Source organism: Podarcis gaigeae (genome assembly GCF_964106915.1).
Source record: "Podarcis gaigeae genome assembly, chromosome: 13".
In the NCBI taxonomy this organism is placed as follows: domain Eukaryota; kingdom Metazoa; phylum Chordata; class Lepidosauria; order Squamata; family Lacertidae; genus Podarcis; species Podarcis gaigeae.
In genome coordinates, this window is record NC_139689.1 from 3,476,285 (window position 1) to 3,499,200 (window position 22,916).

Consider the following 22,916-nt stretch of genomic DNA (forward strand, 5'->3'; position numbering starts at 1 on the left):
ATCCGCAAGCCTAGGGAGCCGCGCCGGTCTCCCCAGGCTTGCGGAGAGCTGCGCGAAGCCCGGGCGTGCTCTTCAGCGCGACCAAGGCTCCGTAATGCAGGCAGCTCTGCGCAACCTTTGGGAGCCTGGCGCAGCTTCCCGCCGGGCTCCTGAGGGTTGCGCAGAGCTGCGTGGAGCCCAGGAGGGCTCCGAAAGGTTGCGCAGAGCTTCCTGAAGCCTGGAGAGCGAGAGGGGTAGGTGCGCACCGACCCCTCTCGCTCTCCAGGCTTCAGCGAAAGCCTGTATTCGCCCCATGGGATGCACACACATTTCCCCTTCATTTTTGGAGGGGGAAAAGTGCGTCCTATAGGGCGAAAAATACGGTACCATAGAGCATATATTCAACACACAAAAACAGCGACAATTTGTTGTTGACAAAGGACAGCTGGACATATAAAGGGTGCTGTGGGTTAAACCACAGAGCCTAGGACTTGCCAATCAGAAGGTTGGCGGTTCGAATCCCCGCGACGGGGTGAGCTCCCATTGCTCGGTCCCTGCTCCTGCCAACCTAGCAGTTTGAAAGCACCTGAAAGTGCAAGTAGATAAATAGGTACCACTCCAGCAGGAAGGTAAACAGTGTTTCCATGCGCTGCTCTGGTTCGCCAGAAGCGGCTTAGTCCTGCTGGCCACATGACCCGGAAGCTGTACACCAGCTCCCTCGGCCAGTAAAGCGAGATGAGCGCTGCAACCCCAGAGTTGGTCACAACTGGACCTAATGGTCAGGGGTCCCTTTACCTTTACCTTACCTTCAGTAGCTTAGGGCCTCTTGAAACCTAAATCCGGCCCTGTACAAGCCTACATGCGGAAAGGGAGAATTGTAGCCTGATTTATGTCTACACAGATAACAAGTCTACATGAGGGAGTCGCCACCCGCTCCCTAGACCCCGACAAAACTTCAGGGAGAGCTTTGTGACGGTAAGAGCCGCCAAGCAGTGGAACAGACTCCCTCTGGAGGTGGGTTGAGCTGGATGACCCTCAGGGTCCCCATTCCAACCCCACAGCTGGTTCTCCGACCTCGGAAGGCGGTGGTCAGCAGAGCCTCAGACAGCTGTCTGTCAGGGACTCTCCAGCTGCAATTCCTGCGTCGCGGGGGGGTGGGGTTGGCCTAGATGACCCTTGGATCCCCTTCCAACTCTACCAGTCTAGGAGTCCATGACTTCAAAATGCAGCATGAAGCCCGGTCTGCTGGGAGAAGATTTATAATGAATTGGGAAAAATGTTGAAATATACATTTACAGGTATTAAGAAACCAGAGGCCTTGGAATAACAGGTTTGGAATTGCCCAAGAAAGATGTTAGATTGTTTTTGTATGCCACAATTGCAGCTAGAATTTTGTTAGCCAAGAATTGGAAAACACAAGAAGTGCCAACGGTGGAGGAATGGCAGATGAAGATGATGGACTTTTCGGAGCTAGCCGACCTGACCAGAAGAGTCCGCGACCAGAAGGAGGAGGAGTACCAGGAGGAATGGAGGAAATTCAAAGACTATTTACCATATTTTTCGCTCTATAAGACGCACCAGACCATAAGACGCACCTGGTTTTTGGAGGAGGAAAACAAGAAAAAAAATATTCTGAATCTCAGAAGCCAGAACAGCAAGAGGGATCGCTGCGCAGTGAAAGTAGCAATCCCTCTTGCTGTTCTGGCTTCTGGGATAGCTGCGCAGCCTGCATTCGCTCCATAAGACGCACACACATTTCCCCTTACTTTTTAGGAGGGAAAAAGTGAGTCTTATAGAGCAAAAAATACGGTGGTTAAATATGCTAAGATAATTTAAATAGAAATACTTGCAAACTCTAGATAGGCTTAGGATTTAAATATGTGCTGTTATAGAATAACATGTTTAAATTTAAAATGAAAAGAAAGAAAGACGTTAATCGATTAAGTAAATTTTATGAGAAATCTGTTTTGGAAAACTGTTACAATGATACATATCGAAACTCAGCCAGGGGGATTCCAGGAAGTCATATAACAATGTTATTAAGAGTGGAATAATTACAAATATAAAAAATTAGAAATTACTTGAAAGAATCAAATAGGCCTAGGATTAAACTAAGTTATAATTAAATAAATGGGATTTAGACTGTTAACAAAAGTGAGTAAGATGGACTGTAATTGGAAATTGTTTTAGTTTATTATTGATACTGGAAAGCTGTTACTTTTAACTACAAGGAAACTCAGAAGGCAGGGACTTGAGGAAATCAACCAAGATGTTTAAAAGGTTGGATTTGTGAAGAATTAAGTTTGTTGTCATTGTTTATCTGTTTATTGTTCCTTTCCCCCCCCCCCCTATTTTTGTGTATCATTCTGCTTTGTGCTTTGTGTTATCATTGTGGAAAATCTAATAATAAAAAAGAGCGGAATAATTACAGTTAGGATTTATGTTTGTTTGCTTGTTTATAAATTTTGGAAAATCAATTAAAAAAAAATTGAAAAGAGAAGCCCGGTCCGGTGAGCAGGGACCCGGACGCCTGCCCTGAAACCCTGTCCCTAAAATGGCACCTTTGTCCTTTTCGCCACGAGAATGCCATCCAGCCAGATTCCAATTCCTGGGTGGGTGATACCAGGCAGCCCTTTTCGCTGCAAACTGCCCCAAACCCAAACTGGGATTAGGATTCCCCCAGTCCTACCTTTACCTTTTTCCTCGTCTCCCGGGGGTGGGGGGAGGGTGTTCAGGGGCTCCTGACGTCTCCCAGTTTGGCCTGGCGCTGTCTGGTGATCTTTGCCCTGTCAACACGCCGCCTTCTGCAGGGAACGGTCAAATCTGAGAGCTTTCCAAAATCACAGAGCAGTGCCAGCAGCATCACGGGGCAACCCAGTTTCCGGGGTTTGCCCCCTCCCTCCCTGATAGCCAAGTTTACCCTCTGGCTTCCTTTTAAAAGTGGAAGTTTAGCCAACAGAGGAGAACCATGGAGAGAACAAAACGTACCGAGTTAAACCCATTTCCCCACCCAGGAAGATACAAAAATGAGGAAATGTTTTATTATAGATTACACACACACACACACACACACACACACACAAATACAGTGGTACCTCGGGTTACATACACTTCAGGTTACACACTCCAGAAATAGTGCTTAAGGTTAAGAACTTTGCTTCAGAATAAGAACAGAAATCATGCTCTGGCAGCGCGGCGGCAGCAGGAGGCCCCATTAGCTAAAGTGGTGCTTCAGGTTAAGAACAGTTTCAGGTTAAGAACGGACCTCTGGAACGAATTAAATACTTAACCCGAGGTACCACTGTATTTGGAATAGGTTTTATTAAAGTTTTTTTTAAAAAAAATCTTTGATAAAACGATATTGGATTTTTTTAAATTCAAAATTAAAACAAGACATATTATCCAAAAACATATCATCCTTGTTTCCCCCCCATTTTTCCTCCCCCACAAACCCCACCCCACCCCTACCCCCCGACTTCCCTCAGTTCCAGTCTTTGGTTTCTCTAAGAATGCTGTTTTCTGCATGTTACAAAGTTGTATAGATCCTCAAACTACTTAGCTGATTATTATCAATAAAAAGTTTGTGAATGTTTATTCAAAACCTGCCAAGGTGTCCAGTTCGCTTTGTTGCGTCTTCAGATACTTTGTAAAGGGTTCCCATTCATCTTTAAAGTCACAGTTATCCTTGTACCATAGCTTATATGTCAGTTTTGCCAGTTCGGCATAGTCCGTCAATTTTTCTTGCCATGATTCTTTAGTTGGGATTTCTTCAGCCTTCCATCCTTGTGCTACCAGAACTCTCACGGTCATTGTAGCATACATGAAGATGTTTTTCAACTTTTTGGGCAGGTGTTTCCCACAATCCCTAACAAAAATGCCTCAGGTTTTTTAACAATGGAACATTTTCTTCAATTCATTGTATATCATTTCCCAAATTTTTTTAGTTACAGATAGGTAGCCGTGTTGGTCTGCCATAGTCAAAACAAAATAAAAAAATTCCTTCCAGTAGCATCTTAAAGACCAACTAAGTTAGTTCTAGGTATGAGCTTTCGTGTGCATGCACACTTCTTCAGATACCTTCTTCAGATACAAAAAATTTTAATTGCATTACAGTCCCACCACATATGATAAAATGTCCCTTCCTTTTCCTTACACTTCCAACATATATTTGAACTAGTTTTGTACATTTTCCCTAACTGCTCTGGTGTTGTGTACAATCTGTACATCATCTTCATGTAATTCTCCTTCAGTAGGGAACAATCTGTAAATTTGAAATCAGTTTTCCATAATTTTTCCCAATCTTCCATCATAATGTTGTGACCTACATCTCGTGCCCATTTAATCATAACTGATTTTACCTCTTCATCTTTCCTCTCCCATTCTAATAGTATGCTGTATGCGGCCTTCAATAATTTCACTTTCCCTTCGATCACTTCCGTCTGAAACCTAGATCTTGTATAACTGAATCCTTTTTTGCTGTCTTCTTAATGTGTTTCATATCGTTGTCGATAATGCAACCAACTCTGAAAGTGGTCTTTAATCTCATCATAACAAAATATTGGATATTTGATGCTAACCTTTGCATCCCTCCCCCCCCAAAAAATACTCATCTAAATACAGATCTGTATGCGCAGACCATCTCCCAACTCAAACAAGTTTGTTAAGAAAAAAAACCAAATTCGGTTCTATGGGTGACTCTGGGTCAGCTCCCTGCGGTAGTTTATTGTCGTACGTTGTTTTTAAATTGTACATTGCTTTTAAATTTATTGCTGTACATTGTTTTGACTGATTGTTTTCCTTCTGTGACTGTACCCCCAAGTGTGTTTGATAAGCTGGTCTCCGACCGTAATAAATTATCTATCTCATCAAATAGAAACGCAAACTAAAAGGAAGAAAATAAAGGGGAAAGGGGAAAAAGAGAGAGAAGTTTCAAATCTTCGTTTGTCAGCTATACACCGAAAATTGTTCAAAACATCTGTTCCAAGATAGCACTTTCTATAAACCAATACTTTCTTCAGTTTTTAAACCCAGATATCATAATTTTCATTTTCTCTCAAAAAGTCTATAAGGAGTTTCCACTCTTTAGTAAATATTGATATGGTTTTTCTCTGATTAAACACCTCAGCTAAGACCAATCATTTTAACAATAATTCCTCCATGGTGGGTAATGGTGAATCGTTCAATCTTTGTGCATATAAAAGCCTCGCCGCTGTGCTCATGTATTGAAATATTGTTCTATAGTCTTTTTCCAATTACATATCCATTATTCCTAACAGGAAAAGTCTTGGCTTCAACTGAATGCTAAGCTTTAAAATCTTCTGAATAGGTGTATGTATTTGTACCCAATATTTCTTAGCTTTTTTACAGGTCTACCAAGCATGATAAAACATCTCTTCCTATTTTTCATACTTCCAGCAAACATTTGGGACATTCTAGATAATTTCGCCAGTGTTGGCGCCCATTGATACACTGTTTTATTAAAAAAGTTATTTAAGATCACAATGTGAATTTTAACCCTGTAATCAATCCATCTGCAATTTTTTTGCCCATTTAATCAAATTCCCACATGAAAGAGGTTTGGAGAACTGCCGGATGAATTATTTAGTTTGTGTGTGTTATTAAATTTTCTGTTTTACAGTTTAAAATACTCATTTCACATCCTAAAGATATCAATGACTTCCCATCTTCTCTTTCCATGGATAAATTTAAATATCACAAATCCCTGCATATTTTACAAAAACTACACCATTCAGTATTCCACTACAGTCATACCTCAGAAGCAGAACAGAAGCAGTCTGTTCAACTTTCAAAAACGTTCAGAAACCAAGGCGTGGCTTCTGATTGGCTGCAGGAAGTTCCTGCAGCCAATCAGAAGATGCAGAATCCGTGCCAGACGTTCGGGTTCCAAAGAACGTTTGCAAACTGGAACAAGCACTTCCAGGTTTGCGGCATTCGGGAGCCAAAACGTTAGAGTCGCAAGGCGTTTGGGATCCAAGCTGCATCTATCAAAACTTGTTTACACTGTTCAATTTATCTGAATGCTGCCGGCGTTTTCACTGGATGAAATCTTTGCATTTCTCCCTATTTATCTGTTATTTATTTAATGTACTTCTTTACCACTTAAGGCAGTCTCTAAGTGTTTTAACAAGTGGGCTGGGGTAAAAGGACATAAGAACATAATACAGTGGTACCTCGGGTTACATACGCTTCAGGTTACAGACTCCGCTAACCCAGAAATAGTACCTCGGGTTAAGAACTTTGCTTCAGGATGAGAACAGAAATTGTGCTCCGGCGGCATAAGGAGGCCCCATTAGCTAAAGTGGTGCTTCAGGTTAAGAACAGTTTCAGGTTAAGAACGGACCTCTGGAACGAATTAAGTACTTAACCCGAGGTACCACTGTAATAGCTTGCTCCATCAGGCCAACGACCCATCTAGTCTAGCGTCCTGTCCTTGCGGAGGCCAACCAGACATCCATTATGGGAAAGTGGCAGGATCTGAGCCCCAGAGCCACTCTCAGCTCCTGCAGTTTCCAGCAACTGATTCAGAAGCATCGCAGCCTCCAACCGTGGAGCCAGACCAGAACCATCCTGGCTAGTTGCTGTCAATACCCTTCCTTTACATGAATTTGTCTCTTTTCAAACATTAAAAGCTTCCCCAAACACGGCTGCCTTCAGATGTCTTCTAAAAGTCAGATAGTTGTTTATTTCCTTGACATCTGACGGAAGGGCATTCCACAGGGCAGGCGCCACCACCGAGAAGGCCCTCTGCCTGGTTCCCTGTAACCTCACTTCTCGCAGGGAGGGAACCGCCAGAAGGCCCTCGGAGCTGGACCTCAGTGTCTGGCAGAACGATGGGGGTAGAGATGCTCCTTCAGGTCTACTGGGCCTTTGAGGCCGTTTAGGGCTTTCAAGATCAGCACCAACACTTTGAATTGTGCTCGGAAATGTCCTGGGAGCCAATGGAGATGTCTTTCAGGACCGGTGTTATGTGGTCTCAGCGGCCGCTCCCAGTCCCCAGTCTAGCTGCCGCATTCTGGATTAGTTGTAGTTTCCGGGTCACCTTCAAAGGTAGCCCCACGTAGAGCGCATTTGCAGTAGTCCAAGCGGGAGATAACCAGAGCATGCACCACTCTGGCCAGACAGTCTGTGGGCAGGGAGGGTCTCATCCTGAGTACCAGATGGAGCTGGTAGACAGCTGCCCTGGACACAGAACTGACCTGTGCCTCCATGGACAGTGGTGAGTCCAAAATGACCCCCAGGCTGCGCACCTGGTCCTTCAGGGGCACAGTTGCCCCATTCAGGACCAGGGGTTCCCCCACACCTGGCAAGAGGGGGAGAAGAGAATGTTCCTGTGCCCACTTCCTCCAACCAGGCTCAACTTCATAAACTCCCATCCCCTTTTCCCCAAACCCTGTGACCTCAGCAGTGGAACAAGCTGAAAGTGGAATTATTTATGGCACATTTTATCCGGCAATATTTCTCCACGTGGCCAAGAGCTTTGTTCCAGCTTCCTCTTTTGCGCTGAGCTGGTAGGGACAAGCTGCTGACTGAGACACGTTTGGTGTTTGTCATTTCCCTAGAATTCAGGGGCACACCTACAGAAGTCATTCTAGGTCGTGTAGGACAGCAGGGTCATGATTCACAACAACACAAAATTAACATGAGATTCACTCCTGCAAGACGTGACTGTGGCTTGGGGAGTAATGGTGCATTTTATAGTGTGTGCACACTCAGAGGATGACCTTCAAACCATGCTAAATATCTTCTCAGAAGCTTACGAAAAAGCTTGGCCTATTACTCAACATCCAAAAAAACCAAAGTGCTGCACCGACAAACACAAAACAACCCCTCTGCAGCGCCACAAATCCAACTCAGTGGTGTAACACTGGAAAATGTCGATCACTTCTCCTACCTGGGCCAACTTTTCCACACAGGCCAACACTGATGCCGAAATCCAGCATCGCCTGAGCTCTGCGCATGCAGCTTTTTCCCGATTGAAGCGCAGAGTGTTTGGGGACCGGGACATTTGCAGGGAAACCAAAATGCTTGTTTACAAAGCTATTGTATTGCCAACCTTACCGTATGCTTGTGAAACATGGACCATTTATAAACACCATCTCCAACTCCTCAAAAGATTCCATCAGCGGTGTCTCCGAAAATTTTTACACATCACTTGGGAAGACAGGCGAACTAATGCCAGTGTACTGGAAGAAGCAAAGATCACCAGTGTCAAAGTGATGGTTCTTCAACGTCAACTTCGTTGGACTGGTCATGTTGTGTGGATGGCTGATTGTCGTCTTCCAAAGCAACTACTCTATTCCGAACTTAAAAATAGAAAGCGTAATGCTGGTGGTCAACAAAAGAGGTTTAAGGATCCCCCAAGGAAAATCTTTAAAATATGTAGTATAAACACCAACAACTGGGAAACACTGGCCTGTGGGTGCTCCAGTTGGAGAACAGCCTTTACCAAAGGTGTCATGGGCTTTGAATACACTCGAACTCAGGACGCAAGGAAGAAACATGCTAAGAGGAAGGCACGCTTGGCAAATCCACACCGTGATCAACTCCCGCCCGGAAAACAATGTCCCCACTGTGGAAGGACGTGTGGATCCAGAATTGGCCTCCACAGTCACTTACAGACTCATTGTTAAAACCGTGTTTATGGAAGACAATCTTACTCGGCTCGGGGTCGCAGAAGAAGAAGAAGAAGAAGAAGAAGAAGAAGAAGAAGAAGAAGAAGAAGAAGAAGAAGAAGAAGAAGAAGAAGTGTTGTTGTTTTTAAGCGGAGGTGCTCATCAGGATGGCTCACACTCTCAAGGAGTGCCCCAAAATGTAGTGGGGAGGAGAGGGGAGAGAAAGAGAGATTTGTGACTGTAAAAGGTAAAGGGACCCCTGGCCGCTAGGTCCAGTCGTGGGCGACTCTGGGTTTGCGGCGTTCATTTCGCTTTACTGGCCAAGGGAGCCGGGGTACAGCTTCCGGGTCATGTGGCCAGCAGGACTAAGCCGCTTCTGGCAAACCAGAGCAGCGCATGGAAACGTCGTTTACCTTCCCGCCGGAGCGGTCCCTCTATTGATCTACTTGCACTTTGAAGTGCTTTCAAACTGCTAGGTTGGCAGGAGCTGGGACCGAGCAACGGGAGCTCACCCCGTTGTGGGGATTTGAACCGCCGACCTTCTGATTAGCAAGTCCTAGGCTCTGTGGTTTAACCCACAGCGCCACCCAAGTCCCATTTGTGACTGAGATTTGCCCTAAAAGCACCTGCAACTTCTTCCTTCTGACTTCATATGCTGTGACCATCTGTAAATGATTACAGTTGCATTTTAATGCCGTTACAGTATAAGAATTCATAGATGTCATAAATAAAATTAATGCTCCTAAGTGCACATAGTAAGCACCTATGCAGAAGTACATAAACTACATGTATGAAAGAGTACAGGAGAGCAATCCTGAAGCCATTTTGACTCTGAATGACCCCAAATAGTTCCTCTGTAAAGGGAAATATCTTGGGGAAACCTCTGACCTGGATTGAAGAACTAAAATATGTACCATCTCTAAAAACTGGCTCAGACTGGCCAGGTAATTGGTGACCATTACCAGGTATCTTGGCTGACAGGAGAGAAGGCATGCACTCAAATTTCTGTTGTAGACCGCCTCTTTCTGTGGCATGTGTGGGGTGGTCTTTGGCTAGGGGTTTGGGCAGTTTCTAAAGTCTTTAAAAGTTCTTGCACACCTTTGTTCTGGGTCCTCACCTCCTTGCAAGGTGCAAGGTGGGCACTCTGTTGCAACAGAAAAATAAAGATCTGCTTTGCTTTGACTGAATCCTGCCTCCATCCTTTCTTCTCCGACTGATAATAGGCTTAGGGGATACAAAGCTCCTCGATAGGGCGTTGGGCTGTAAAAGCCAACCCCAAGTTTTTCTATAACAAGTGTGAAAGTTTACCATAGCATATGCATTTGTGAGCATATTCCTTGGGTGGAGAACTGCAAAAATAATGTAATATTGACAGATAGCTGTATTTTGTTTCATGTGCAATTTTGGCAGGCTTGTCTTTAGATGAGAACTGAATCGAATTTCTTCCACCAACGTGTAATATATTTTTTTTAATTACAAAGTTTTATTCATATTTCATGCAAACAATAGCCAATGGAAAGAGACAACACCTAAAGTTGGGAAATCATCAGTGAGACAGTTACACAATGGTAGTGAATACTGTACTACATTTTAAACCAGGCATGTCCAAAGTCCGTTTCGGGGGCCTAATCCGGCCCCTGTGGCAGTTTATTTGCAGGGGTAAAATCCTAAAAAAAAAAACCCTCAACAACTTCAATCCTAAAAAAACCTCAACAACTCACGGCCCTTCACTTCATCAAATCCGGCCTTCTTTGAAAAAAGTTTGGAACGAACTCATGGGTTTGGAGAGCCAAATTTCATTTTTGGGTGCCAGGGAGGATTCAAGCAGATCTGAAAGGTAGGATACGAAACCCCACCAAATTGCAGAAAACGGTCCTCTTTATTCCTTGCCTTTTATCACCCGCATCTTGTGGGTTATCTCCTCAGCAATTGCAACCATTTTTGTACCAAAACCAGGTCCGTTAATTCTCTCTCCCCATTTTGGGCAATAGAATATCTGGCAGCTACTAAGAACCATGTTGAGAGGGGTTGGTTGGGGTCTAAGTTTCATGGAGCTGGAGGTCAGACGTCTGTCGCATGGGCATAGCTGGGGGGGCAGCTGCCCTCCAATCAAGTAAATAAATAAAAATACTTAACTAACTGACCAATTGCGTTGCAGGTAACTCGGTTCTGGGGCCCCCTAAAATAAATCCTGGCTACACCCTATTTCTGCCACCTTAATCCGTTATCTCCATCTCGCAGATCCAGCCAAAGTCGAGAGAGCAGTGGTCGTCGGTCCAGCGGCCATCGCTGTGGAAGTGGACGCAGTTCTCTCCTCCCAAAAGTCCGTGGCTGGAAGAGTTATCCGGCTGACCTGGAACCCAGTCCCTAGACAGGGGCACGGGGAGGGAAAGGAGAGGTGAAGACACAGGTCGCGATCCTCTAAACCACCTCCGGGTTCAGTTCCGGAAAGCAGGAGCGCGGAATCTACTTGGTTACTTAGCAAAGGGGTTCAGAGGTTGAAATTCTAGGTCCAGAGGGACAGGGGCTCAGGCGGAGGTTAAAACCATGTGCTTTGATGAACCATTGCCCCAAATTAGGGTTCCCAAGTCAGGAGCACCCCACACCCTGAGACTGCAGGGCCTAAATCTGAGTCTTAGGGATGGCCCCTGGTGAAGTCCTGGAGTGATGTCACAGGGGGTGGGGCCCAGAGAATCTACGCAATAATTTGCTTCAGAAACTTCAGCTGGTGCAGAATTCAGCAGCTAGACGGTTTGAGCATATTTCACCGATCTTGGTCCAACTGCACTGGCTACCAGTTAGTTTCTGGGTCCAATTCAAAGTGTTGGTTTTGATCTATAAAGCCTTAAATGGCTCAGGACTGCAGTACCTCAAGGACCGCCTCGCAGTACCTCAAGAACTGACCCGGACCCTGAGATCATCTTCTGAGGCCCTCCTTCGTGTGCCGCCTCCTCGAGAGGTCCAGAGGGTGGCAACACGAGAACGGGGCCTTCTCTGCAGTGGCTCCTCATCTTTGGGATGCTCTCCCCAGAGAAGTTCATCTGGTGCCTTCATTATACACCTTTAGGCACCAGGCAAAAACGTTCCTTTATAGCCAGGCCTTTGGTTGATCTTATTGACATCCAACACCCTTTTAGAATGTGGCTTTTTTTTGGGGGGGGGGTTATTGGATTACTGCTTTTGGTTTGATTTTCTATGTTGTGGTCTCGTTGTGAACCACCCTGAGACCTCTGTGTATAGGGTAGTGTATAAACTGAATTAATAATAATAATAATAATAATAATGATGATGATGATGATAATGATAATTTGCAACAACAGAGGTGAATTTTGGTTTGATTTTCTTTCTTGTGGTCTTGTTGTGAACTGCCCTGAGACCTCCATGTATATGGAGGTGTATAAATTGAATTAATAATACAGTGGTGCCCCGCAAGACGAACGCCTCGCAAGACGGAAAACCCGCTAGACGAAAGGGTTTTCCGTTTTGGAGGCGCTTTGCAAAACGAATTTCCCTATGGGCTTGCTTCGCAAGACGAAAATGTCTTGCGAGTTCCCGCGGGTTTTCCCCCCTTCCCCCCCTTTTCCTAAGCTGCTAAACTGCTTATCAGCTGATCCGCTAAAAGCCGCTAAACCGCTAATAACGCTAATCCGCTAAGCTGTCAATTGGCTTGCTTCGCAAGACGAAAAAACCGCTATACGAAGAGCCTCACGGAACGGATTAATTTCGCCTTGCCAGGCACCACTGTAATAATAATTTACAACAACAGAGGGAAGAGGGAGGAGAGGAGGCAGACCCGGCAGACAGTCCCCTATTCTGCTCCCAGAGCTGCAATTCCCAGAGTGGTTTAACAATCAACCTCTCCTCCCAGGGAAATCTGGGAATTGTAGTTCTGTGAGAGGAATGGTAATTTCCTCGGAAGTCTCCCGAACATGCCACAACTCCCAGAATCCTCTGGGGGGAAGCCAGGACTGTTTAAAGCTGTACCCCAGGGCTTTGAACGTATGGTGTGAAGGTGGACAAAGTCTTTGCTCCAGCAGGGCTTTGGCGGCGCCTGCTGCTTTACGGCACCAGCCCCTAGCATTCCCCGCATTGCATTATGGGTTGGCCGCACTGCCGCCCGCGAACTTACCCTTGGCGAAATGTATAGGGCCTTCCGTCCACCCACGTCCAGCTCCCGCTGGTGTAAGTCAAGCCAATCCACATATATTGCGGGCGCACACGGACGGCCACAAATTGCTGCCGTGGGAAAAAGCACAGAGGGGAGGGAAACAGAAGGATCTCTTAACTTGCTCTCAGTTTCCCCCATCTTATTTTTTTTTTATAAAGATATTTATTAGGGTTTTTTATAAAAAATACAAAAATAATAAACAACATTCCTTTTGTCTTAACAAATTTTCAAACCTTTTTGGACTTCCTCACGTTTCCCGTTCACACTTACATTGTCAATACATTTTTCCAAGCAAATTATCATGTAATTTATAGTCGCTCTTTTAAATGATAAATAACAATTCTTCAGCAATTTTTGTTTTCTAAAATCTCACTTATCTTCCAATTCAAATCCAGATTAGTGATGGCCAGTTTTTTGTAATCAAGCACCCTTCAGTTTCCCCCGTCTTAAATTCAGTTCTTTACATTTCCACATCGATTTTTTAATTTTTGGAGAACCCCAATGAAAACTGATGAGTACGCTAGCGCTAATGACACATTTTCAACGCCATTTTGCAAGGGGAATATTAAAGTTCCTGTGACGTTAACATATGAGAGTGCTGGAGGTGAAATAGTTAAACAAGTTACCCAATCAGAACCCAGGGGGGTGGAGTCAGAGGGACTATAAAACCAACTCTGGGAGGGGTGATGGGCAGAGTTCATTGGGAGGTTGGTTGGAGTGGGAATGAATTTGGATAGAGCCTGTGGGTAGGTTGAGTTAGTATAGCAAAATAAGCTGAGTCAGGAACAGTTAGGGGCTAGGAAGACAAGTAAATATCTGAGAGGTGGTTTAGTGAGTGAGAGCAGGTAGCGGAAGTTATAGGTCTGGATAGGCACCCCATGATTGTAATTGACCAATACCGTTTATGAAACCACACATTTGTTAAACTGCAGTAAATAAACAGAAGTTTATGTTCCAATTTAACCCTGACTGGACTCAGTATTGTACCAGGTAGGGCCTGGGTGGTGGCAGCGAGAAATAAAGTGGTGGCACAGGGATCAATGGTGCTGGAGGAGACTCTTGAGAGTCCCATGGACTGCAAGAAGATCAGACCTCTCCATTCTGAAGGAAATCAGCCCTGAGTGCTCACTGGAAGGACAGATCCTGAAGCTGAGGCTCCAAGACTTTGGTCTCCTCATGAGAAGAGAAGACTCCCTGGAAAAGTTACAGATAGGTAGCCGTGTTGGTCTGCCATAGTCAAAACAAAAAAAATTCCTTCCAGTAGCACCTTCTTCAGATACACTGAAACAGAAGTTACCAGACCCTTCTATATAGTGAGAAGGTGGGGAGGGGTATTACTCAGAAGGGTGGTGGGAATGGGTGATTGGCAGATAGCTGTGATGAGCCTGTTGACGACTCTTAACGACTGCAATAGGTCTTACAGGAAAAAGCAAGGGGTGAGAAGGTGAAAAATGGCTTTGTCATGTATAATGAGATAAGAATCCAATGTCTTTGTTCAGACCAGGTCTCTCCATGGTTTTAAGTTTGGTTGCAATTCAGCAGCTTCTCTTTCCAGTCTATTTCTGAAATTCCTTTGTAGTAAAACAGCTACTTTCAGATCTTGTATAGAATGCCCTGGGAGATTGAAGTGTTCTCCTACTGGTTTCTCTGTCTTGTGATTCCTGATGTCAGATTTATGTCCGTTTATTCTTTGGCGTAAGGTTTGGCCTGTTTGTCCAATATAGAGAGCTGAAGGACACTGTTGGCATTTGATGGCATACACAATGTTAGACGATGAGCTATTAAATAGTCTATTTCTGTTTCAGTGTATCTGAAGAAGTGTGCATGCACACGAAAGCTCATACCAAGAACTAACTTAGTTGGTCTTTAAGGTGCTACTGGAAGGAATTTTTTTTGTTCTCCCTGGAAAAGACCCTGATGTTGGGAAAGATGGAGGGCGCAAGGAGAAGGGGACGACGGAGGACAAGATGGTGGGACAGTGTTCTCGAAGTGACCAGCATGAGTTTGACCAAACTGCGGGAGGCAGTGGAAGACAGGAGTGCTTGGCATCACGAAGAGTTGGACAGGACTAAACGACTAAACAACAACAACAACAGGGATCAATAGACGGTGAAATGTCCAGGGACCTTGTGTGATCGCCACAGTTCCCAAACGCGGGGCATTCTGGTATGTCATCATCACCATCCAGCTCACTTTAGCCTGGTATGTGCATTTTTGCGGGTATTACTTGGCCAAAGAATTGCATTACAAAATTCAGAGAGCTGCGATTTCTGAGACAGAGAGCGAGAGAGAGCTGAAAATGACAAAATTCAGAGAGCTGCGATTTCCATTTGAGAGGGAGAGAGGGAGAGAGAGAGAGAGAGAGAGAGAGAGAGAGAGAGAGAGAGAGAGAGAGATGAATATTGCAAAATTCAGAAAGCTGCATTTTGCAAAAGTCGGAGAGCTGCGTTTTGGTTCCTGTAGTGTTTCAGAAGGGTAGGCACTCCGATAAATGAAACTAAATCAGATTTCCTGAGAATGCACAGAGGGTCCCAAAGTATTCCCCAACATACACTGCTGAACATACAGTAAAGGGTAAAGGGACCCCTGACCATTAGGTCCAATCGTGGCCGACTCTGGGGTTGTGGTGCTCATCTCGCTTTATTGGCCAAGGGAGCCAGCGTCCAGCTTCCAGGTCATGTGGCCAGCATGACTAAGCCACTTCTGGCGAACCAGAGCAGCGCACGGAAACGCCATTTACCTTCCCACTGGAGTGGTACCTATTTATCTACTTGCACTGGCATGCTTTTGAACTGCTAGGTTGGCAGGAGCAGGGACCGAGCAACGGGAGCTCACCCGTCATTGCGGGGATTCGAACCACCAACCTTCTGATCAGCAAGTCCTAGGCTCTGTGTTTTAACCCACAGTGCCACCCGTGTCCCACTCTGAACATACAGCAGGCAGGAGTAATTCCCATAATCATTTCCGCCCGGTGATTAAAATCTGTTATCTGTCCTTCCGCAGAAAATCACAGGCCTCAAGAAGGCCCCCACCTGCTGATCTCAACACTAGGGAGGGTCTGTCAGAAAAGAGGCAGCCTCTCAGATTTTATTCTCTCCATCATCAAACACACAGGGCAGGGGGCAGACCTGCAAGATCCCCAGGCCCCTAGCTGTTCCTCATAGGAGTTGATGATCAGCAGGTGGGCGTCTCGGGTGTCGCAGTCAGTCTTGGCCTCCTGAGTCGGGACTCCCAGTAGCAGCTTTTCTGAAGGATGTCCCACCCTTTGGAACAGCAGGATTAACCTGAGCCCTGAGTTCAAGTTGCCATTAGGTGGAGCTCAATAGGCTCCCAAAAGGACGCGGGTGGCGCTGTGGGTTAAGCCACAGAGCCTAGGACTTGCCGATCAGAAGGTCAGAGGTTTGAATCCCCACAACGGGGACAGCTCCCGTTGCTCAGTCCCTGCTCCTGCCAACCTAGCAGTTTGAAAGCACGTCAAAGTGCAAGTAGATCAATAGGTACCGCTCTGGCGGGAAGGTAAACAGCATTTCCGTGTGCTGCTCTGGTTCGCCAGAAGTGGCTTAGTCCTGCTGGCCACATGACCTGGAAGCTGTACGCCGGTTCCCTCGGCCATTAAAGCGAGATGAACGCCGCAACCCCAGAGTCGGCCATGACTGGACCTAATGGTCAGAGGTCCCTTTACCTTTTAATAGGCTCCCATCAGCCTTTGCTTCCCCACCCACCCCTTTCTCTGCCTTTCTGGAATAAAGGAGCCACGCAGTGTGGCTCCCAGCTGTATAAAAACCAAGTGAATGAAACATCTCTCTAAAATGAGATATTTGCTGCCTGCATCTTTGCTAATGCAAAGACGGTGTAATTCTTTTGTAAGGAAACCAATATCTTTTCCCTTTTTTATCCTTTGGAATCTTTTTCTTCTTTGCTTTAACTGCGTTACAACAGATTGTGACTTGTTTGCTGTTATGCCTGGAACTCTGTGAGTAAAACCTTCACATATTTGCAAAGCCAAGCACCTGTGATTTATTCTAGCCTAGGTATTTTTGTGGGGAACATCTATTTAAACGTGGAAGTGGGCAGGTGTAAATTTAACCAAGTTTCAATGTGCTTAGAGCAATCTTCTTTGGCGACCCCTCGTAGTCAAGTAAGATTGTCTTCCATAAACACGGTTTTAACAATGAGTCCGTAAGTGACTGTGGAGGCCAATTCTGGACCCACACGTCCTTCCACAGTGGGGACATTGGTTCCTGGGTGGGAGTCGATCACGGTGTGGATTTTCCAGGTGTGTCTTCCTCTTAGCATGTTTCTCCCTTGCGTTCTGAGTTCGAGTGTCTTCAAAGTCCATGACACCTTTGGTAAAGGCTGTTCTCCAACTGGAGCGCTCACGGGCCAGTGTTTCCCAGTTGTCGGTGTTTATACTACATTTTTTTAGTGCTAACTCTGCTACACATCTCTTCCAAACCGCTCTCTCCAACACAAAACCCACCGGGCACCTACCTGTTCCTCAATGGAGTCGATGATCACCAGGTGGGCATTTTGGACTTCACAGTTGATCTTGGCCTCCTCCCAGGATTTACTCTTTCCAGACTCCCAGTAACAGCTTTTACGAAAGAAGTCCCACCCTTTTGGACAACATTCCTTTGGGTTAGCTGGGAGATCAGACAACACAAAGGGAGGAAGATAAAGGGAGCAACAGTCAAACTCTGTATAGACCCAATGAAACAGCGGACGCCCACTGATTTCAGCCAGAAGACAGACTATCAGGTCATGTATCCCCAGCAGTGACTAGAGAAGGGAGGAGCACAGAGAGAAGAAACGCCACGGTACATTTGCAGCAGCACAACCAGACACCTTCGGTCACCCCAGCTGCAACAAAACACATCTCTCCCATATCAGTCTCTACAGCCACAACAGGCACTGTAATTCTCCAACATCCTCAGCCCAGTAGACCTGAAGGAGCGTCTCCACCCCCTTTGTCCAGCCCAGACACTGAGGTCCAGCTCCGAGGGCCTTCTGGGGGTTCCCTCCCTGTGAGATGTGAGGTTGCAAGGAACCAGGCAGAGGGCCTTCTTGGTGGTGGCGCCCTGTGGAATGCCCTCCTACCAGATATCAAAGAGAACAACAACTACCAAACTTTTAGAAGACATCTGAAGGCAGCCCTTTTTGGGGAAGTTTTTAATGCCTGATGTATTATATTATTATTATTATTATTATTATTATTATTATTATTATTATTATTATTATTATCCTATGCCCTTTCAAAATGTGGTTTTGGGGGGTTATTGGGTTGTTGTTTTAATTTTGATATATATTTATATATATATTTGTATATTTTGATTTTGTTCTATGCACCGCCCTGAGACATCTGGGTACACTGCAGTATATGGATTCTATTATTATCATCATTATTATTATTATACCATCCTTCATCTTAAGATCTGAGGGTAGTGCACAGGATAAAAACATGAACACAGGATAAAAACATGGAGCTAAATGAAACAAAACAGCAAAACGATACCCTCCCCTCCAACAGATACATTTAAAAGGCTATAGAATATTAATCAGTCAAAGGCCTGGTTGAAGAGGAACATTTTTGCTGAGCGTCCCTGGGGAGAACATCCCACCTCTTTAGCCCCCCACCCCACCTGCTTTCCGGCTGCCCCCCTCCTGACCTGTTCGGTTGTTCTTGAAATCCTCCAGCTCGCAATACATGAGTCGAAAGCTCTTTTGCATGTCTTTCAACCGGGTCAGGATTTGCGTCTTGGCTGGTGAGAGCGAAGAGAGAGAGGGAAAAAAACATAAAAGGGGGGTGGCTATTTAGGCAGCCACATTTGACTTTCAGAGGGAGAAATGCACACAGATCAGGAACATTTGCAAAAACGTCAAAGGCTCCACGGATGAGCAGGAATACCCATTCCATCTCGGAAGCAGGAAAAAGGTTTCTATCGGGACTTCCTGTTAGTCTGCCATGGCAAATGGCTGTACCCATTCCAGTGGAGCCTTTTCGTGCTAATCGAGGATAATATGAGTGGGAGTACCATATTTTTCGCTCTATAGGATGCACCCGACCATAGGACACACCTTGTTTTAGAGGGGGAGAACAAGAAAAAAAAATCTCCCCTTCTCTGCTCAGCGCCCCTTCAGCAAAGCTGGAGGAGAAACGGAGCCCCTTCCATTTATCCTCCCGCTTCGCTGAAGGGGCGCTGCCCAGCTCTCCCTCTCTGCTGAAGCCGGGAGAGTCTTGCTCTCCCAGCTTCAGCAAAAGGAACCCAAAGCCTGCGGAGCGCATCGGGAACCCGTGCTGCGCTCCGAAGGCTGCAGGTGGCTATCCCTACAGCCTGGAGAGCGAGAGGGGTTGGTGCGCACTGACCCCCCTCGCTCTCCAGGCTTCAGCGAAAGCAACGCGAAGTCTCTGGAGCACAAAGGGAGCGCTCCCTCTGCGCTTTGGAGGCTTTGCATTGCTATTGCTGAAGCCAAGGAGCCTGCACTCGCTCCATAAGACGCACACACATCTCCCCTTAACTTTTGGAGGGGGAAAAGTGCATCCTATATAGCGAGAAATACGGTAATTATGCCCCCAACTCTTCACCCATAGATCGTCCGATACATGCCGCCCACTCTGAAGGAATGTGGGGGGGGGCAGGAGGCGCTGGGTGGATTTTACCGTGAGTTTTGGCAACTCTCCACAGCTGTCACCATGAGCAGCGGACACCTGCTTTTTTAAGATAAAATTCGGACTTAACTAACAGACATGCTCTGAACTAGGGGAGATAAAGTACTCTGCTAACTGATTCAGCCACCAGGTGCCAAAGATTCGACCTAGAGAAGGACTTACATTGCAACTATCGGTATGTTGGAGGAAGCGAGCCTCCATTACTTCCTCTTTATATATTTCACATTTGCTGTTTTATTCGGCAAATCTTCCCCGAAGGATGGTTTGAAATAAGCAAGCGGGGCTGAAAGAGCATCTTGCTGTCGTTATTGTTGTGGTTTAGCTACAAAATTGACTGTGTGAAATCTGAACTATGATTCTGGCAAAGACCTTTAATGGAATGATAAAAAATAATTTATGATGGGAACTGTGGCGTTTTTTTACAGAAACATCAACTTGCTAGCAGCTGGAAAAAGATGACAGGAGGGAATTCTGGATATCTGCCCAGCGTGAATGGCAAAAAAGGCGACATCTCTCTCAGTCTTGGCTGTGACACATTAAGACACATTAAGAAAGTGAAAGTGGATGAGAACGTTGGATTACAGAACAATATTTCACACAGAACTACAAAGGACTGACCCGCTTGTTTAAACGAACTGTTAAAAATAAATTAAGGATCAACATCAGAAATGTTTATTGGGACTATCTTTTTTTTTAATCCAGTAAAAACAGCCAATCAAGATATCTGAATCATAATCCAATTTAAAATAATTTTTTTAAAAAACCCACCAAAATATAGTCCCAATTGTAATTAATTTTTCCGGGCTCCCCATAGTCTGGACCTCTGAAGCATATCTCCAAATCTTCATTCCTGCCTCTTCTGTTTATCGGGTCTATCTGACTAATTAAGGATGCGTTAACGATATTAGATCATCACTCCCTGAACTTCAGAGCATGGGAAGTCACCCAAAGATTTATAATTTGGCATGCTTCTTTGGCCGTTTTGTTGTATTTTAATTTGGAATGATTGAATGTGGTTTTTATTGGATCGTTAAATTGGTAAACTTAATAAATATCATTTATAAAAAGAAAAAGGTTTATATCCCCTGCTCTCCTCCCTCCTGAAACTTCCCCATATGATGCAGCAAATGAAATTTTTCAACACCCGCCTAGCATACATTCTACTAGCTATAAACTAGGATTGCAACGCTCTCCCATCACAGTTGGAGGAAGTGATTCTTCTGAACACCAGTTGCTGGAAACCCCAGGACGAGAGAGTTGCTCTCGTGCTCGGATCCTGCTCGCAGGTTCCCATAACAAAACATCTGCAGGGGCTCCAGGCTGCTGCCTTGTTACATCCTGGAGGTGGAGGATTGTCAGCATTGGGAGAGGACATGTTGTTGTTGTTGTTGAGTCGTTTAGTCGTGTCCGACTCTTCGTGACCCCATGGACCAGAGCATGCCAGGCCCTCCTGTCTTCCACTGCCTCCCGCAGTTTGGTCAAACTCGTGCTGGTCGCTTCGAGAACACTGTCCCACCATCTCGTCCTCCATCGTCCACTTCTCCTTGTGCCCTCCATCTTTCCCAACACCAGGGTCTTTTCCAGGGAGTCTTCTCTTCTCATGAGGTGGCCAAAGTCTTGGAGCCTCAGCTTCAGGATCTGTCCTTCCAGTGAGCACTCAGGGCTGATTTCCTTCAGAATGGAGAGGTTTGATCTTCTTGCAGTCCAGGGGACTCTCCAGAGTCTCCTCCAGCACCAGAATTCAAAAGCATCCATTCTTCAGCGATCAGCCTTCTTGATGGTCCAGCTCTCACTTCCATACATCACTACTGGGAAAACCAGAGCTTTCACTATACAGACCTTTGTCGGCAAGGTGATGTCTCTGCTTTTTAAGATGCTGGGGAGAGGACATAGGAAGAGCCTTTAGCTGGATCAGGCCAATGGCCCACCTAGACCAGCATCCTGTTCTCACAGTGGCCTCCCAGTTGCCTCAATAGGGAAACCCACAAACACGATCTGAGCACGAGAGCGATTCAGAAGTATTGCTGCCTTCAAAAGTGATTGCCCAAGTTCTCCCTGGAGACATTTTGCACCAGGTTGTCCCTCCTCAACTCACCTGCTTCCGCTTTCTCTGCTAGCTCTTTGACCTTCCCCTCCAGGTCCTTCATTTTCGCTTCCGTGTCTGCCTCTGCAAATGCACAAATTGGGGTTGGTAGCTATTGTAAAAAGGTAGCTATTGTTGGAGGCTATTGTAAAAAGCCGAAGACACTAGCAGAACTGACATAAATTCCGCAACACAGTACAGTGGTACCTCTGGTTGCAAACAGGAACTATTCCAGAGGCCCGTTCGCAACATGAAAAGGCCGCAACCTGAAGCGCTGTATCTGCGCAGGTGCGCGGTGTGATTTGGCGCTTGTGCGCATGCGTGAACGGTGAAACCCGGAAGTAACCCTTTCTGGTACTTCCGGGTCGCCGCGGAACGCAACCTGAAAAAAGTAGCATGAAGCAAACGTAACATGAGGTATGACTGTATAGTAATAGTATCTGATCATAGACAATAGAAGGATTGGATATGTATTAAAGGACAGAAACCGACAATAGAAAGGCGTGTACAATTTATGAGGAAGCAGGAAACCAGTTGGAGGGAGGGAGGGAAGTCATGAACTGAGCGGAGTAAATGCATTTGATTGATTATTGTAATGTTGTTATATTTTATGTTTTATTAATGAAAATAATAAAAATATATTGAAAAAGAAAAGAACAATATATATATTCAATATATATATATTGAAAAAGAAAAGAAAAGAAGGATAGAACTTTCTTTATGTATGCTACAACAGCAGCAAGAATACTTATTGCAAAGTACACAGGATCTACCCACTTTGGAAGAATGGCAGACGAAGGTGATGGACTACATGGAACTGGCAGAAATGACTGGCAGAATCCGAGACCAGGGAGAAGAGTTGGCGGAAGAAGATTGGAAGAAATTTAAAGACTATTTACAGAAACATTGCAAAATTAATGAATGTTAGAATGATGTTGGATAGAAATTAAGTGGTTTCCAGCTGTAATGCCTTAAGAGAATATGGGGAAAAACGGTTTAGAATTGGGTTAATAATTTATTGATAAGGATTTGCTGAACTAACAATTTGAATTGGAATACAAAAAAAGGGAGGTATGAGGAGGTCTGGGAAATAAGTTAATGGAAATAAGTAACGGAAATTTTGCGTGTTTTTTAATTATTTTCATTTTTGTATTTCTGTTATTTTCTTTTTTCTTTTTTTGATTTTTAATGTATTATTATTGAAAACTTTAATAAATATTCTTAAAAATAAAAAAAGAACAGGTTTCACTTTCCTTTGAACCCACAATGCTGCCTTCACTTACCCTTGTGCTGGGAAGCGACCATCCCTTCACCAACACTTTGATTAATGCTTGTGATTTCATCCTTCAATCCCAATAACTGAGAGATGTGGTCACTGCCTGTGGT

General features: G+C 45.1%; 2 protein-coding genes across 5 annotated transcripts in view; both read right to left on the minus strand.

Moving 5' to 3' along the window:
• The window catches only part of LOC310828982 (asialoglycoprotein receptor 1-like), a 44,053-nt gene that overhangs the window by 15,396 nt on the left and 5,741 nt on the right, over positions 1–22,916 (minus strand). The window contains exon 2 of one of the 4 annotated variants that reach the window (XM_083707109.1): positions 2,669–2,783. The exons of 2 other annotated variants lie outside the window; for them this stretch is intronic. The gene's annotated coding sequence lies outside the window, so the exon portion shown is untranslated. The remainder of the gene's footprint in view (positions 1–2,668; positions 2,784–22,916) is intronic. One more of the 4 variants, XM_083707108.1, reaches the window with a different exon arrangement.
• Positions 10,646–22,909, minus strand: LOC310829038 (asialoglycoprotein receptor 1-like). The gene is made up of 6 exons (XM_083707196.1): positions 22,814–22,909; positions 21,543–21,614; positions 18,447–18,539; positions 17,272–17,423; positions 12,742–12,848; positions 10,646–10,979 (listed from the first exon to the last, which is right to left on the minus strand). The coding sequence occupies exons 1-6, from the start codon at positions 22,833–22,835 to the stop codon at positions 10,829–10,831; spliced, it is 597 nt and encodes a 198-aa protein (XP_083563322.1). The 5' UTR covers positions 22,836–22,909; the 3' UTR covers positions 10,646–10,828.